This window comes from Castanea sativa, chromosome 5 (assembly GCF_040712315.1).
Source record: "Castanea sativa cultivar Marrone di Chiusa Pesio chromosome 5, ASM4071231v1".
In the NCBI taxonomy this organism is placed as follows: domain Eukaryota; kingdom Viridiplantae; phylum Streptophyta; class Magnoliopsida; order Fagales; family Fagaceae; genus Castanea; species Castanea sativa.
The window spans coordinates 21,598,427-21,617,583 of NC_134017.1; the positions used below are offsets into that span (position 1 = coordinate 21,598,427).

At 34.2% G+C, this 19,157-nt stretch overlaps 1 protein-coding gene and 1 pseudogene across 1 annotated transcript; one reads left to right on the forward strand and one right to left on the reverse strand.

Annotated features, from left to right (window-relative positions):
- Window positions 1-610: 610 nt before the first annotated feature.
- Window positions 611-1,524, reverse strand: LOC142634922 (wall-associated receptor kinase-like 8). The gene is made up of 2 exons (XM_075809158.1): window positions 1,269-1,524; window positions 611-1,152 (listed from the first exon to the last, which is right to left on the reverse strand). The coding sequence occupies exons 1-2, from the start codon at window positions 1,522-1,524 to the stop codon at window positions 611-613; spliced, it is 798 nt and encodes a 265-aa protein (XP_075665273.1).
- A 7,909-nt stretch (window positions 1,525-9,433) lies between these two features.
- LOC142634923 (uncharacterized protein At2g39910-like) lies at window positions 9,434-13,960 on the forward strand (annotated as a pseudogene).
- Window positions 13,961-19,157: the final 5,197 nt, after the last annotated feature.

The window sequence follows — 19,157 nt, forward strand, 5'->3', positions numbered from 1 at the left end:
TGTAAAAATATTAGGAAGTTTTATTATATATGTCTCTAGACTTTTTTGAATAGAAATATGTATTTTATTTATTTTTCATTTTATGCCAGGGGTGCGGCTTGAGAGAAGATGTTTCTTTTCTATTCTAACTTTAGGAATGCAACCCAACTTTATAAATATATGAAGGACTTTTTGGGAGGAGTTAGGGGCACCTATCCCCTTCCCCCACCCCCCACCCCCGCGGGTTCCGCCCCTGCCAAGAGTTATATGTAACTGATAGTAACTGACAAGAAGGAATTAAAAAGGGTTGTTCAAATTTTCAAGCTATGAGATGAGAACTAATATATAAAAAATATTAACTTCCATTTGTTATTATACTATTATTGTTCAATTAGTTTTATTATTGTGTAAATATATTTTATAAATTTTTTAAACAAATATTAAATACATTTTCGTGATATTATTTCATTTCAGTTATAAAAGTCCATTAAATATAATAGAAAATCTAAATTGAGTTTGGAAAATATGTTTGCTAAGTACTTTTCAAAAGAACATGAAATTTCATTTCATTTCATTCATATATTTACAAATAAATAAATAAAATAAAAGGAGTGAAAACTAGGAGAATATGCTAGAAAATGAAAGCTTGTTGGTAACTGCAGTTTACCTTGACATCCCGTGGAAAGATAAGAATTTCCTTGGTATCCTTCAGGCAATAATAATATTCGGCCCCGTAATCTGTAGTGTACCCTTCTGAGTTCCGTTTAAGTAGCTCTGTTGAATCCATGGTAGTAAAGTAAGATGCTGTCCACTCCAGCACCACAGGAACGTATTCCAAAAACTGCACATAGTAAGAGAGATCTTTTGTGCTTGAATTCAACCATTTATCATCTGCAAGGAAGGCAAATTTGCATTCTTCACTGGTTTTAATTTCTTCTTTTATTCCTCTAATGAAACTTGCATTAAACACTTGAATCCCAAAAGGGATTGTGGTCATGCAGCAGTTGAAACCTGAGCAGTGCTCCAATTCGCTGTCGTCTATCATGCTTTTATCAACGCAATTTGATTTGCATCCAACCACCACCATAGGATTGATGCCGGTCATTATGACCAAGTTGTCGCAACCAACTGAAATGAATCTATCCTGATAAGATGAGAAGAAAAAAGGACTACCTGAGATATTCACACCACCAATATGTCTGGAACTCCTATTATTACAGTTGGAAGAAATAATTGGCATGTTGACTCGAACGAGTCCCGGATCACTCCAAAAATAATTATAATTATACGGATCAGTAATATTGATTTCCAGGACCTCCATGCCAATTCTGGGAGGAATGCTTTAGGAGAATCACCAGTTTCATTGCAAACAATTTTGAACCAGTCATTCAAGTAACAACTGGTAGTCTTTCCAAACGGGTATGGAATGTAAATATTTCCACAGCTATCAGAACAATTAAGTTTTGCTATAAGTGATGCAGCTTCTGCTAACTCATAAGTCAGTAGAAGTAAGAAAGTAATTCGCATTACCACTTGCACAGCCATTTCTGGGTGTCTATATATAGTTCAACAAAGCAAACCTCCTAGCCTTCATATATATAAACTAATATATGTAGCCTTAATTACAAGAAAAGTACGTATATCTAGAACCTTGACATTAAGTGGACAGAAATTCAAGGCATAATAATCTTCCAACTTGCATGACTCTTTCTTTTTAGCATGTGGGTGGAATTTTAATGAGTTATATAATTGCCCATGAAATAGACATTAATTTTTCTAGGCTGAAAATATTTTTTTTAGTTTTTCCATTTTGGGTAATAATTAATTTAGTCTATATTATTTTTAACTTACAATCAATTTAGTCTTTATAGTTAACTCACCAATAAAAAATGTCTATGTGGCACACGGCACGGCGCCCTAGCATACTTGATGTTTACACAGCTAATAAAATAACAATAAAAAATATTATGTCAACATTTAAATTGATAAGTTTTAATAGGAATGACTGCCACTTAGAAATTGTCACCCTCACAATATGGGTTTTGTGCAAAAATATTTGGCTGGATTTGCCCCGTCAAAGCCACTGGATTTGATCCAACACAAAGACACCAATCCAATTGAGAAACCCTCACCACTAGATTTGTTCTCCCTCTTTTTCTTTTTTCTTTTTCCCTTGTTTGGTTACATACTGGGAAAGTCTTGCTTTCTGGAAAAATTTGCTAGAATTTTTTTTTCTTCTAGAATTTCAATTTCTTTTTTGCTATTTCTGATCTAGATGTTTATTTATTATACAGAAGTGAGACGTTGTAGAATGTATTTATGAATTCAAAGATAGAAAAATCAAGAAAGTGGTTTTTTGTTGTGTTTGGTTGCCAAGAAAGTGCAAGAAAATTAAAAAAATATTTCTACATTTTTTTCTTTTAAATTGAAAAAACAATTATTATTATTATTATTATTCAATTTAAATGCTGATATGACTTTTTTATTATTATTTTATTAGTCACATCAACTTCAAATATGCCAGGCGTGCACACCATGTGCCACATAAACATTTTTTGTAAACATTTTTCGTTAGAGGCATTGAACCAAATTTTACAAGAAGATCAACAATCTCAAAACAACCAGCAACGTTATTAACAAAAGAGAGTAAGATAGAGATAAGCAATCAACAATCGAAGAGCCAGGTAAAGAAAAATCCAGTAGTGGGTTTGGATTGTGGCAGTGGCGACTCTAGTAATTGTTTTACGGTGGACACTAATAAAATTATACAAAATTTAATAAAGAGACAATTTGAACATATCAACGTCACAAAAAAAACACGCAAATACATAAATATTACAATTTTTTGTACTAACAAAGAAAATAAGAAAAAAAAAAGACTAAGAAAAGATAAGTGCAAATTAAAAATTTTGATATGAGAATAATAAAGTGACCACAACAGTTTCATAACAAATCTTATGCAACAAGTTATTAGCCAATTTTTGGTGGATAAAACCTGTCAATATTGAACCCTAATTAAAACTAATAATAGTTTACCACATAAGATTTATTATGAAAATATTGTGGATGTAGCATTTTTCTTATATTTACTGAACTCATATTCTTATGATTCTCAAGTAAAGGTATTCAACATTTTTATTAAGGCCGTCAAAATAAGTTAATTTAGTATATAATATATATTTTTAAAGTATATATATACATTTTTTTTCAAGTCCGGGTGGTCACAGAACATATTAGTTTTAAACAATTATTTATATAAATATTTTTGACAAGTGAGGGTGGTTCTAGGACCACCCTCACATACAAGTAGAGCCACTAGTGGATTGTAGTAGATCAGCCATGGGTTTGGTGGTGGGTGTTGCTTTTGCCTCTCCTAATTCTTGGTCCTTTTCTGCACAACCAAACACCAACAATCAAAGAAAGGAAGGAACCTTCCAACTTCAAACCCATAGATCAACGACCACAAAGATTGGCGAAGATTGAAGTCGGAGATCTGATTGGGAGATCGGAGTTGAAGATCGGCAAACTCAACTCTTGGTGTTGCTAGGTTTTCATCTTATGAGAAATAATGACACCGCGTGAAGACTAAGTTTGAATATTTTCCCAAATATTATAAGGGATGATTCCGCAAAATAGGATTGAAAGAACATAGGAAGGTATCTTTTTTCTCAGAATATTACCATGAGTATTAGACTTAAGTTTCGTAAATTCATCTTACTTATTAGTTTTGGGAAGTCTTGTAATTTTGTTTGGGCATGTAGTAAGTGTACTAGATCAATTGGATGCTCAAAGTTGTAATATGTAGCATTTGGAAGCTTAAAAACATGCTTTCCTAAATATGGACCTGTTAAAGCATTGAAATGGCTGCTTATAATACCTGTTATACGGAAGCCATCCTTTTGCATTATTGCCCTTCATCTTGAAAAGTAATCACAGTTATCCATATGCACTTCATTGTTTGACCTGCACAAGTGCTGACCATTTAAACTCCCAGCATAGGTGGCATCAAATATGAAATACAATTTCAAGCTACTGTGTACTCAACTAAGCAAAAAGATAGATGGTTATCGAAGCAGACTGAAGATATTTTATAGGCATAATCCATTGGAGATACATCTGCAGCTACTACTAAATTATGGGTTCCAATCTTCTTGTGTCATAAATATCACATAGTATATGAGAGACTCCAAGGTCTTTCAAATTTTTATGATTATATCATATACTCAAGTAACTCAACAATTAAATAAATCAAACCTATGAATATCCTAATAGTCAATTATTATTCATATGCTTATAGCATTCCTAACAGTCATCAACAATTGGCATAACGACTTGATTGGTGTAAGGAGGGTTACTAATAACATCAATAATTGCTTTTGCATCAAGCTGAATGTTGACAGCATTTAAATGAAGGTTATGGCAGAGGATTAGGCCGTCTCTAAGAGCCCAAAGCTCCACCACAAAGCTGTTGGTGACACCAATTCTTCTTGAGAAACCACCCAACCAGTCCGCATGTTCATTCTTGATCAACCCGCCACATCCAGCCCTCTCTGGATTTCCTAGTGCAGTCCCGTCTGTGTTAAGACTCACCCAACCAGGTTGGGGTTTCTCCCATCTAACTTGCACCATCCTCCTGCTACCTGCCACTTTAGGATTTATCACACAATGCTGAAATTCCAGAGCATTAAAGAGGGCATCACTATGGACCTTCAGTTGAGTGTGCCAATCCCTAAACACCACGCTATTCCTGAATTTTCACAAGTGCCAAACAGCGAAAGGAAACACAATTTTCCAAGGAGGTTGGTTGTTTAATTTGCAGGTAGTATCTTTGTAGTTTTTCTTTAGCCAACCGTGGAGATTTTCCTCATAAAAGTTACTATTTGGATGGATGCCCAACCTGCACCAAGTGGATTTAGCAACCTCACAATCCTTGAGCCTATGGAGAATGGTTTCAACTTCCCTTTGGCAAAGAGGGCATCAGTTAGAATCAACAAGGTGCCTTTTCACAAGGCACTCACCCACTCCAATACTTTTATGCAAGCATTGCCATAGGAAGGTCTTAATTCGGGGTAAGGTATCAACCTTCCAAACCCATGTTCCCATGAAGTCCCCTTCTTCCTTAATGCAACTTGTGGCTATGGCATAAGCTGATTTAAGGCTAAAATCCCCTTGGGCAACACCACTCCAAATCAATCTTCCTCATTTGAGGATCTCATAGAGAAAGGCATGGCATTTATTTCCATAAGAACAGATTGAGGAATTTGGATCGAAAGTATAGACCAATCCCACCCTTGTGGGCCAAAAACTTCTTTAATTTGAAGGTAGTTTTCTTCTTCAGATAATGGACGGTGAATGAGAGCTCTAAAAGGGCCATTAGAAGCCCAATTATCATGCCACACACTTAGCTAACTATTTCTTCTCGGCACCCATTTGATGCCTTTGTTGAACACCTCACCTCCCTTTTTCATAGCCTTCCACACCCTAGAACAAGGAAGCTTGTCCTTATTTCTGGCATTTATTCTTCGGTTAGAGCAATACTTACTCCTTAGAACCTTGGCCCACAAAGCATCCTTCTCAGTATGGAATCTCCAATTAAGCTTAGCAAGAAGGGCTTGATTCCTTCCCCTCGCAAACTGAATACCAAGACCCTTCTTTAGGTTTGGTCACTTTGTGCCAACTCACCCAATGGGTTCTTTTTGAGGATTCCGACGAACCCCAAAGGAAATTGTGATTAACCTGATCAATGTTGTCAAGCAATTTATTTGGCAACACCGTGCATTGCATAATGTAGGCGGGAATAGTAGATGTGGAGGCTTAGATGAAGACTGATCTTCCTGCTAAAGATAATAGGTTGGCTTTCCACCCCGCTAACTTTTGCTTGACCCTATCCAAAATGAAATTCAAATCTTGGTTATTGGCTCCACAATGCTTTATAGGGAATCCAAGATATTTTCCAAGGTTTGGGGTTGAGTGGAATCCCAAAATGTCACATAAGGATTCTCTTGTATCCACATCCGTAATATATAGCATTTGGAAGCTTAGAAACATGCTTTCCTAAATATGGGCTTGTTAAAGCATCGAAATGGCTGCTTATAACACCTATTATACGGAAGCCATCCTTTTGCATTACTGCCCTTCGTCTTGAAAAGTAATCACAGTTATCCATATGCACTTCATCATCTAACCTGCACAAGTGCTGACCATTTAAACTCCCAGCTTAGGTGGCATCAAATATGAAATACAATTTCAAGCTACTATACACTCAACTAAGCAGAAAGATAGATGGTTATCGAAGCAGAATGAATATATTTTATAGGCATAATCCATTAGAGATGCATCTGCAACTACTACTAAATTATGGGTTCAAATCTTCTCGTGTCATAAATATCACATAGCATATGAAAGACTCCAAGGTCTTTCAAATTTTTATGATCATATCATATACTCAAGTAACGCAACAATTAAATAAATCAAACCTATGAATATCCTCTGAAAACACATTGGAATTAGACTATAAGAGTCTTGCAAGCACCAAATCCATTTGAATGGTCCAAAGATGTCTATCAGGAACAAGGCTTCCAAAAGAAACCAAAAGGGTGCAACTCTAACGCTTAGATCTTGCTCAAAACAGCCAGTTTACTTTAAAATTAAGTATTGACTCCTCAAAACTACACATAATGCAGCACATCATCACATGGAAATTCATAGCGATGTAGAAAGAAGACTATATGACAACAATTACCATATGACAATAAAAAAATTCTAATAACATCAGATCCCACAAATTCCAAACCCACAATATTCCTTGAGTTTCTTCTTCTTTATTTCATCCTATTTCCAATCAACGTTATCTTTTTCCACGCTCACTGTTTCATATATTGAATTTTTCTTAATGGAAAGACTTTTTTTTTTTTTTTTATCAAAATTGATAAGTCTTTGAACCAAATTTATATACAATGTTCTCAATTGAATTATATTGTGTATCGTACTTTCTCAACAATATATATATTGTGACTTGATAACTCTATGACATTTTGTGATACGTGAATTATATGAAATGTGTCATAGAAAATTTGGTTATAAATATATAAAAATGACACAAACTCAAAAAGAAAAAGTTTCATTACAAGTGTGAAATGTATGTAATGAGGCTAGTTATTAACTTATTATTTTTCTTAAAAAAATTTGTTATTATTATTATTTATTCTTCCCGTATTGCGATTCTTTTAAAATGACCTAAATGTACCTTGAGTTAGGACTTTCTAATATATATATATATATTTTTTGGTGAAAGACTTTTTATTAATTGTTGGAAATGTACAAAATGCGGATGGTTTTGTTTTTACCCATCAAACTGTGTCAAACTATCAATTTATTAAGAGCTCTTTTTGGTGACTTCTCGTGAATATAATAACGTGCTGGAAAAAAAAGAAGAAGAAGCATGCTAGGCCATACAATGAGTTGGACTTAAAGGTCTTAAGCCCATTTAATTTTGAAGAAAAGCCTTGTAAATTAATGGTCCATTTGTTCAGACCCAATACTGCGCCTATAGTCCACTTAATTTCAATTATAGAAGAACAACACTGCGCTCAGCTAGGCAGTTTGGTTTGAAATGGCAAGTCAGATGGCCCATAAAGAGCATCCACCACGAAGTCATAAATTCAGCAATGTGTCTATTTTACAAAACACCCAATCAGTAATTTTATTTTACCTTTCAACACTCACGGTGGCACCACCACCACCAGTGTGAAACTCTTATGGGAAGAAAAACCAAAATCAGCCGCAACCCAAACACAAACCCCAAATCAGCCGCAAGACAAACACAAACCTAGCAACCCCTAAATCAATAATTTTATAATACTTTGGCTAATCAAGCACCACCCAACCATTAGCGTTATCATGAAGGCATAATCTCAATATGTAGTAAGTTCTCCCATCAAAATATACAATGAGATTTTGGACACCATAAGAGATGTCAATATCACTCAAGTATCACTAGTCATCAGGGCTCCAAGTCATATCTATCAATGGCAACATAATGACAAAAATTAAAAAAAATCAAGTGCTACTGAAAGAAAAAGAAGGGGTGGGGTAAAAGAAGAATGAAGAAAAAGAGAAACAATGAAATAATGTCTTGAAATGAAACCAAAATAACAAAAAAGATATGTCTACGTCATTACAATTAATTTTGGAAGGGACTTCCAATTACACAATCACTACAGAAGTTGAAATATGTAAAAGCAAGTCAATGTTTTCCCAACTACATATAACAGAGATAGAGAAATGAGTATTGACTATTGAGTTTGAGAGAAATGAGGCAAAACAGATCTCTCTAAACCTCTCTAACAAACTTAAGCAGCAGACTTCATCTTCATCTTCCTCAATAGCTAGCAGGTAATCAATGATTCGATTATGGCCTGAAAGAAAAATTAATTAATTGATTAAAATTAGTTTGTCACGACAAATTTGTTAAAAACAGAGACAAAGAATCAGAGTGTTAAAACAAATGCGTTAATAGAATTATAACTCATGTACAAACTTCTAACAAAAAAATTAATTAATTAATTAATTGATTAAAAGTAAGTTTGTCACAATAAATGTATTAAAAACAGAGATAAACAATCGGAATGTTAAAACAAATGCGTTTGAAGAATTATACCTCATGTACAAACTCTAACAAAAAAAAAAACAAACAAACAAAACAAAATAATTGATTAAAACTAGTTTGTTAAATGTGTTAAAAACAGAGATAAAGAATCGGAGTGTTGAAACAAATGTGTTTACCTATAATTGTCGAAATTCATATCTTCTTCTCCAACAATGCGGCGGATTTCATACCTCGTGAATCGAGTGGCTCTAGGATCCACGGATACACTTCCCTCCCAACCACCAAAATCACGTCGGAACTCTACCAGAGTTCTCATCTCGGCCACGGTGGAAACCATAACATACCGAAGCTTCTTCACTGATTCGACTTCTTGCTGGAGCGCAACATATGCTCGGCGAACTCGATTACGCAGATTTCCGATCGGGCGGCCGAGGATCTTTCTCATTCGTATTTTGTTGCGAATTTCGGTATATTTGTTATTCGCGAACAGAAATCCGCGAAGCCGGCGCTGTGAGTCAAGTCGACTCCTTAAAATTCTTTCAGCCCTTCTCCTCTCAGCCAAAGCTTGTACTCCTCTCGGTCCCCTCACCATGTTTGCTTGATGTTAAAAACAAGAAAAGTATCTGAAACAAGAAAAGAAAATCTCTAGGAGTGAAGAGAGAATTCTAGAATTGCAAATTTCGAAAATGAGAGAATGAGATATCTGATCTACATCATTACAGTGCTCTGTATTTATACTACCAGAACAGAGGAAGAAAGAAAGAAAAGGAGCGGGAATGAAATAACAGACTATCCGTAAAACACTCTGCCAATCAAATTACACCAGGTGTCATTCAACCAGCGGCTATGATTGCTGATCTTATTTCTCTTCAGCAGAATGGACTAGTTTCTAAGTTGCTTTTTCTTTCCAAAATTGTTCTAGGCTCTGTTTGTTATTTAGCTGATGATATGGCAACTAGAATGCCAACCCACCAGTCTAACCAAGTTTTTTTCGTCCTTAACTCTCACATGTACTCTATTTAGAACGACACCGTATCGTCCACATATTTCTTTAAGTTTTGTATCTTTGGTTTACGACGAATCGTATAGTATTAATAGTCTTAATACTATACGACGTGTCGTTTCCCGCCAAAACCACCTACAGTCCACCAGAGGGTCCCAAATCCCTTCAAAGCCCTAATCGACTCTCTTCTCCCACACAAAACCTCACCTCACCGCCAAACCCTAACGTCCACGCTTCCATCAAAGATTTTGCCCTAGCTTGCGCGTTGCTATCCTCCTCTCACTCCTCGACTCACGACCTTCTCTCATGGATCCCCGAAAACCTTTCTGCATCAGCGAACTCGGCCTTTCGCGAGCTTTAAAAAGCTTATTGCGTCGCTTTCGGAGAGCGAAACGCGAAGAGGATTGGTGAGTTGGGATTGGATTGTGGTTCGGTGCCTGACGAGAAGAGATTGGTGGTGGATTTGATGCCTGAGGTTATGCCATTGTTGAAGGAGAGGATTAAGGAGAGCTCGATCGATGAGTCGGACGAAGGCGGCGACGAGGTCTCAGCTGCTTCGGCTAGAGTTCCGGTTGGATTTGCCATTGTGGCTGCGTATCAGTTTAGGTGGTTTGTCACTCAGGTTTGTGCTTTGGATATTCCTTTGAATTTCAGAGTTTTGGTTTTTCTAAATTCGTTTAGACAAAATTTAAGTAAAATTTCTTAGTCAGATAGCTTAAACCATGTAATTTCATTAATCAATGAATTACATTGTTGAATTTAATTATCCTCGGAAAAGACAACTGCATCAGTCAATACAACCACGTGGTTTTTCCTTATGCTTTTGTAGCCATGTGGACTTGTTTAAAATCGTCTTTTGCTTTTGATAGGTTGATTATCCTCATTTGGGAAAATTGTGCACTTTGGTGCGTTGACTGCTCTTGATCATTGGTCGCCGGATGTGAAAGTAGGAGATTGAATTTGGGTTTGGTCCCCCTTTTATATTAATTTAATTGCAAATTGCTAGTTTTCGAAAATTGTTTTTGTGCTTTTGTAGGTTTTTTTGCTATGTTTCTGATAAAGGATTTGGAAATGGATTATTGATTAATTAGAGTGTGCTTATTATCATATATTGGATGTTTATGGAAATTTGTGTTCGGTCATTGTCATGTATTTGCTGTATAGGTTTGAAAGGATGTTAAATGAGATGTTAAGTCACTCGGAGCGGCGACCAAGGGACAAGGAGTGCCGTGTTGCATGGGTCAAATATATCAAGCCACTTTTGAGTGATGATGATGAGTATAACACAAGACCAACAGCACTCAAAAGTGGCTTGATATATTTGAGCCATGCAACATGGCACTCCTTGTCCCTTGGTCGCCGCTCCGAGTGACTTAACATCTCATTTAACATCCTTTCAAACCTATACAGCAAATATATGACAATGAGCAAACACAAATTTCTATAAACATCCAATATATGATAATAAGCACACTCTAATTAATCAATAATCCATATCCAAATTCTTTATCAGAAACAATAGCAATGATTTTAGTTGCATAAATAATGTTCTTTCCATTTCAAAAGAAACCTACAAAAGCACAAAAACAAATGACGATAACTAAAATTGGACAAAGGGGCAGCATGACAAAAAAGTATCAGAAAGATTGGAAGGAAATGGAACTCAATGAGCTTGCTACATCCTCACACACACAAAGTTGCATAGGTGCAACTTGTACAGCTTGTTTTCCAAATTTCACTGACAGCCAGACTTTTGGGCCAAGTAACTCACAAAATGGAATGGCAAGCTCAGTAAGTTTTCAATGGCTGTGAACCCTGTGATGACAACTGCACTGCAATTGTCAAGTATGTGCAGTAATAAAGAGCATGGTTTTTACCGTTGCTACTCCTCTTCCACTTAAAGATGACTCAAGCTTTGCCAAGTTTGGATCATCCTTGTGCTTGCCCCAGGCTGCTTAATATTGCATACCTTTGCATCTAAGGATAGGAAGAATGATAAAAGAACAAATCAAAGATCAAGGAAGAAATTATGTAAAACTCCTCTATTATCATGGAAATCATAACAGAACCCTTACTGCTCTGGAGTAAGGTCAGTATCTGAAGAATATGCGTGCTAACTTCTTCACGAGCCCTTTTCATTGCAGCCTCTTTATACAAAATTGTGAGTTCATCAACCAACCTGACACCAAATTTGCAGAATTGTGAACATGTCAAAATATCCATAAACCAATCTCTCTCAAGATTCAATTCCCTTTGCCAATAAACCCTAATTACACCATAATCTACACTTATTTGGGGAAAAATATATATCAAACTAAAACCCACATACATATCCTTAAACACTTCCACAACCCCAAGCTGGTAAACCACAACTTTTCAGACACCAAAATGCCCTACATAAGCAAGCATAGGCCTGTTATTTGTACAAGGAAAGAATGTAGTGTTTAATGACTGATTCTCCCCCCCCCCCCTTTCTTACTTAAGGATGTTTACTGTTTAGGAAGGTAATACAGTCAAAGGCTTGAAAACCTTCCTGGCATTCAACAAATCTGGAAACCAGCCTATGCTTCCTTATGTAGTGCATTTTGGTGTCTGAAAAATTGTGGTTTAAAGGCTTGGGATTATAGAAGTGTTTAAGGATATGTAGGTGTGTTTTAGTTAGATTAGTTAGAGTTTCGTAACATACCTCTGTTAAAAACATGACTAAATATGGAATTTTGCTCCACTTTTATCTCTCTTTCAAAAACAAAAAAAAAAACATAAAATACAAGATCAAATAGGATCCAGCAGAACACTTTTATCATGGGATTTCAAACCACATGTAGGCAATTTAAATTTCGGTCAAACTTTAGGTGGGTAAAGTGTCAAATTTCAAACCACAGGTGAGTTAGTTTTAATTTTCCCTAGTTTGATATATTATGGGGTAATTAGGGTTTATTGGCAAAGGGAATTGAATCTTGAGAGAGATTGGTTTTTGTATATTTTGATATGTTCACAATTCTGCAAATTTGGTGGCAGGTTGGTTGGTGAACTCATGATTTTGTATAAAGAGGCAGCAATGAAAAGGCCTCTCGAAGAAGTTAGAACGCATATTCTTCAACTACTAACCTTACTCCAACAGTAAGGGTTCTGTTATGATTTCCATGATAATAGATGATTTCTACATAATTACTTCCCTAACCTTTGATTTGTTCTTTTATGATTCTTCCTGAATCCCTAGATGCAAAGGTTTGCAATTTGAAGCAGCTTGGGGCAAGCACAAGGATGATTAAAACTCGGCAAATCCAAGTCATCTTTAAGTGGAAGAGGCGCAGCAACGGTAAAAACCATGCCCTTTGTTGCGGCACATTTGTGACAATTGCAGTGCGGTTGTCATCACAGGGTTCAAAGCCATTGAGAGCTTTCTAAGCTTGCCATTCCATTTCATGAGTTACTTGCCCCAATGTCTGGCTGCCAGTGATATTTGGAAGACAAGCTGTACAAGTTGCACCTATGCAGCTTTGTGTGGGTGGGTAGGTGGGGTTGTAGCCAGCTCATTAATTTGTGACAATGAGCTTATGTCCAGTTTTGTTATACTGCCCTTATGTCCAGTATTAATACCTAATATACTCTTTTCTGCCTAATTAATTTGTGACAATGTGATGCAGGTCGTTCAATGATCAGCTGGAAATGAATCTTGAGTCCTACGTAATGAATTATCGTCAATGTTCAGCGGTATATTTATGTGCAATTGATGTAAATAGATCATTTTGGGAACCATGTACATGTAATTGTAAGAATTAACACAACTTCCGATATTTTTAGTGGTCTTAGACATATGACGTATCTCAAGCATTAGCCCTTCTACATATTTTATAAACTACTAAAGCAGAAACAAAACAAGTAGAAACACATAACATGTGTACGGCCCATAAAAGAAATACAAGAAGATACTCAAACAGACTGGGCAAACTGCAAGGCAATACAAACCCACAAATTTGATCGTAAAAACTACAACTCCACTTCCCAAGACCCAAGTAATGAGTTGCAAGGCGATACTGTTGACATGTATCATGCATAGCATTTCTATCTGGTGGTGACTAGTGTTTCACCTCCACTGCAGCATAGGACACCAAGTACATGGAAAAATACAAGTACACCATTTCATCAAACGCTTCGCAACTGGACTCTTTAAGGATTGGGAGACTTTGTAAGGGAAAAGAGGAAAGAGAAGGAAGCAATTTTTTTGATTTTAAAAGGTGCATGCTTGTTGCAGTCGCTGGGCTGTAAGACTTCTCTTTACCGGCAGATGATATAGAACCCTTACGTCACATTGATGACAACAATAATCCGGTTTCTTTGTCATCAATTAGACAATTAGATGGGAAAAGAAAGGCATGTAAGAAGTTTGGTGACCCTTAATTAATAAAAAGAAATGTGTCAGCTTATACTACATGCATGAAAAAAAAAAAAAATTACTTTTAAGTAAAATGTCTGGACAGCTAATATAGTAACCCATCTCTCTCTCTCTCTCTCTCTCTCTCTATATATATATAAAAAGTAAAGTAGAGAGAAAATTCAATTAAATTTTAAATTCAAATTTAATTAAAGTCTAATTTTGTGCCACGTGCCTAATCTAATCTAAAATTAGAATTTTGTGCTAAGTGAGTTAATTTAGTATAATAATTTAATTTCAATTAGAATTTAATTTTGTGCCACGTGTCTCATTTAATCTAAATTTTTAAATTTTTGTACTAAATTAGTTAATTTAGTATAGAAAACGAGGAATCCAATATAATAAACCATAAAAAACATAATCATATAACTAAAAAAATATTCAAATTTATAAGTCATCTATATATATTAATAGGTAAAACTTAGAGAAAGGTGAATTAGAATTTGAAATTACAATCCAATTTTGCACGTGTCTAAAGTTATGTGAGGACTACACAATAATTATCCACTTAAGCATGTGTCATGTGTCTACTTAAGTTTTTTAATTGTTGTGTCAAGTGAGTTAATGAATGCAAAATACTAAAAATCTAATATTAAAGATCTATAAAATTAAAAATATAATAATGACATATACTCAATTAAAATCACCACATGTTTCTCAAAAATAAAAATAAAAATAAAAATCATCACACGTTCTATCTTATTAAAAATTAGAAAAAAAAATGATTATAAGTAGTATTAAATTTAGGTAAGAATTTTAATATGTATTTAATTAGATTTACTTAAAAATAATAATTTGACTAATAATCTATATTTTATGATAAAAATTGTGTATAATTTTAAATGTATTTATATGTATACATGAATATGTGTTACATGTTTACAAAAAATAATAATAATTTGACTAATTATTTATATTTTTATAATAAAAATTTTGTCTAATTTTAAATGCATCCATGCGTTTATGTGAAGTTACATGCTAGTGTGTATATATATATATATATATATATATATATATATATATATATATAGCCAAAGTTAAGAGAAAATATAATTAAATTTTAATTTTACTCCACTTGTTTCATTTAATTTTTAATTTTGTGCCAAGTAAATTATTAAATATAAAAATCAAAACGTCCGAATCCAATTATATCCTAAATTGGATTTTCATTGGAGTCTAATTTTTCACCATGTGTCCATTTATGTTTTTAATTTTTGTGGCAAGTGAATTATTAGGTGAGACAACCAAAGAGTCTAAATTCAATTAAATGTCTGGACACCCATTAAGGTTGCATTAAATATTCCAAAATATATTTACATTTTTTTGGGATTGAGATAAAAAGAACTATCACCACGCACTCTTGGTGCGATGGTCACTTTACAAGTATAAATGCTTGTGGAGTGTGGGGGGTAAAGGTCGGGATTCAAGTATCCAGAATAGAGCTTCACACACATATACACTTTGATTAGACTAGAGTAGAAATTCTATCTTGTATAAAAATAAAAATAAAAATAAAATGAAGATAAAAGAACTATGAGATCGGGATGAAAGAATGGCAAACGTGCGTGTATCATAATAGCATAGAAAAATTACTACAATAAATTACATTAAATGTTTTCTTATCGAATACTATAAAACACCTATTAGAGCATTCACAGTGATGATCTTATATTGCTAAAATCTATTTTTAACCACCCACACCACAAAAATTACCCTTTATTAGTGGTGCTAAATCCAAAATTTTTTAGCAACTTGCTACAATGAACCGCCATCTCTTGCAGTTCATTGTAGATACAAGTGATAAAAAGAAATATTACTTTATTCCATTTCTCTCTCCTCTTCTCATTATAAAATAAACTCTCTTTTTTTTTTCTCTCCTCTCTCTTTTTACTCTAGACTGTCGTGTCTCTTCACCTTTTTCTATCTTCTTCTCCAACCCCAACGCCTCCCTCTTCTCCCTCTCAACTAAAACTAACCCTCTCCCACTATCTTTCTTTTGATCTTCTAAAGGTACAAGGATGCACTAATCTAAAAATTAAAATTTTGGGTTTGTGATTTGGTTGCGATTTTGATGTTTGGTGGTTGTGGTCGTGGGTGGTGGTGACCATGGCAGTGATTGTGGTTGTTTAGTTTTTTTTTTTTTTTTTTAATTAGAGTTGCAGTAGGCTGGTTGTGGTTGTGGCGGTGGGTGTTCGTGGCTAGGTTGGATTGAGGTTCCAATTTGTGGGTGGCAGTGGTGATGGTTTTAGTTTTGTTGGTGGTGGTGGCTGTGAGTTTGTTGGTGGAGGTGGCTGTGGTTCGGGATTGTTGGGTTGTTATTGCTTTAGATGAGAAAGAGAAACAAATAGAAAGAGATGTAGAAGAGAAATAAAGAAAGAATAAAAAAATTAATAAAGAAAGAATATTTAAATGAACTGGTAAAATATATATATATATATATATATATATATATATATATATATTTATATATATAACCTTTGATGTTTTGTGTATTGTAATGTAGGGCATTAAAATAGATAGATTAGTTTTTAAAGTTGCTAAAAGCTAAATTTTTTAGTACCATCAATGTGAATGTTCTAACCAACTTCTTTTATTTCTATCTTTTATTATGATTCACAAATACCTATGTCCTACATTATTATTTTTTCATTAATTTTGATCAACCAGCTTGTCATTGTGCTTTTCTCTTTCGCTATGTAGCAAATGCAATTCTCTTTGTAGATGAATGCAATGGACAATTTTCATTCCTTATAATAAATATAGCTTGAGTATCTTGTGAACTACTATCATAAAAAAATATTTCAAATTCTAAAATGTCGACGTGGCAGCTAGTATCCACCTGAACACTTAACCGCATAGGATCCAATTCTCTCATCATTACAAGAGTCGCAACAGAATGTCAGAAACCGACCAACCAAACCAACCTGTAGTGGTAGTGCACAATACACACCCCCCCCCCAACTGCCAAAATGACCGTAATTCCCTCCAAATTTCAAATCACATTTCCCACATAACACGTCTCTCTCACTCTCAAGAAATCAAATCAACATGCCTTCTCTCTCTTTTCTTCTTCACTCTCACTCTCGCTCTCTCCCCTCCTCCCTCCTCCAACTTGACCTCACTCCCCACCCCACTCCACGACACATACATACATACTCCATTGGACCAAATCTCCATTCCTTTTCCTCTTTTTTATTATTTTATTTAAAGAATAATATTAGCTATATTGTAAACTTTTTTTTTTGTGTGACTAAAATCCAAATTGTACCGTCTAAGTTTGAATAAAATTTGTTTCAGTCGTTTACCTTTAATTTTGTTCAATTGAGCAATCTAATTTTCAAATTTATTCAATTCACACATTTCATCTAATTCCATTAAAAAATTGTTGTTAAGCAATTAACTAAAAAAAAAAGATTTTTTGAAAAAAAAATTATCACATAAAAAATCTATAAAATATTATTATTAATTTTATAGAAATTTTCATGTGAGATTTTTTTTTTGTTAATGTAATTTTTTTTAACAAAATTAGACGAAATGCTTGAATTGAATAAATTTGAACCTTAAAGGACTAAATTGGATGAAAGTAAAGTTAGAGGGTTGAATGAATTTTAGTTAAATTTAAAGGGTGCAATTTACATTTTAGCATCTTTTTTCTAGAAAAAAATTATTTTTTTCTTCACATGACAATACATTTGTCATTTGATGTGGCATACAAATAATTTTTTTTTGTTTTTTACCGTTAGGCATTTCAACATTTTCCATCAATTACTTAAGGGCATTGACTATTATGACTAAATACTTAAAGATTATAGACTAAACTGACACATTTGAAACCTTAAGGAACAAAGTGTAAAAGGTAAGAACCAAATAGGTAATTTACCCTAAATTAAAAGAAAAAGCTTGTGACAAATAGACTCGGGAGGACTCTTGTTAGGTTCTTGAAGTGAGGTAGTTTGAGGATACCACTACTTGGTAAATGGTAACAAACCCTACCCCAAAGGAAACATAATGATTAATGTTGGGAGGGTTAGAGCATCTCCAATAGGCTCTTTAAACCTATTTTTGTAATAATAAAAAAAAAAAAAACATCTCCAACAACCTTTTCAAAATGCAAATTTTGTTTTAGAGTTTATATCGTTGTTGTCTTGGTGTGGAGAGCACTGTCGCTCCTCACACACGGACCCAGCTTTGTCTCTTATCTTCTTCTTCTTCACTGTCTCTCACATTTTCAACTCTTAACATCTCTCTCCTCTTCTCGTCCAGTCACTGTCAATCAAATCAACACCATCCACCACTTGATCAAAGCCACCACAAAAGCCAATACCATGATATTGAATCTAACAGCACAACGCTCAACCACCAACGATTCTAAAGGCGGGTAATAACTGGGTCTAACTATGTGTATACGAGCAAAGTTGAGATTGGTGAGGAAAAGAATGAGCAGTGTTGGGTGTTTGATTTGGGTAGTGTTGGATGATAAAATCTAGGTGAAGATTTGAGTTTTAAGAATTGAGTGTTGTTGGATGATAAAATATGAGTTTTAAGATTTGGGTGTTGTTGAAATCAAGAATTTTTGGTGTTGTTGATTTGGATGTAGTCTAATGGCAGCGCCACATGGTGTTCAAGGGGTTCAAATGAACCCCCTGACTTGTGATTTTTTTTTTTTTACATATAACATTTTAAAATATTTTTGTTTTGAATACCTTAAAATAAAATTTTGAACCCCCTAAAATAAGTCCAAAGAACAAATCAATTTAATACTAAAATTTATGTTGGCCTTCTTAAACAAAAAGAAAAAACTCAACATCAAAGCAATTTGATCTAAAATTTGAGGAAAAAAAATAGCAAGTCCAACAACAAAAATTAGTAATTTGTTGATGTTAAATCTTAGAAAAAGACAATTAAATGAGTTGTAAAGTGTAAACACTAAAAGAAAATTAAGTGTGAGGCAGTGGAAGTAGGACGTGAAACAGTGGAGAATGAAAATATTGTTTTTAATGGTTGTATCATTGCATTGAATTCTTAATAGAGTAGTATAAAAAACATAGCAAAATTCTTCTTAATGAATTACAAAGACCTGTAAGTTGTCACAATTGAATTGAATTGTTAAATAAAAGAATTGAAAATAGTAA

Coding starts and splice junctions, on each gene's coding strand:
- LOC142634922 (XM_075809158.1), bottom strand. CDS start 1,524: ATGGCTGTGCAAGTGGTAATGCGAATTACTTTCTTACTTCTACTGACT. Junction 1,153..1,268: donor GAAATCAATATTACTGATCC/GTATAATTATAA, acceptor TGAATATCTCAG/GTAGTCCTTTTTTCTTCTCA.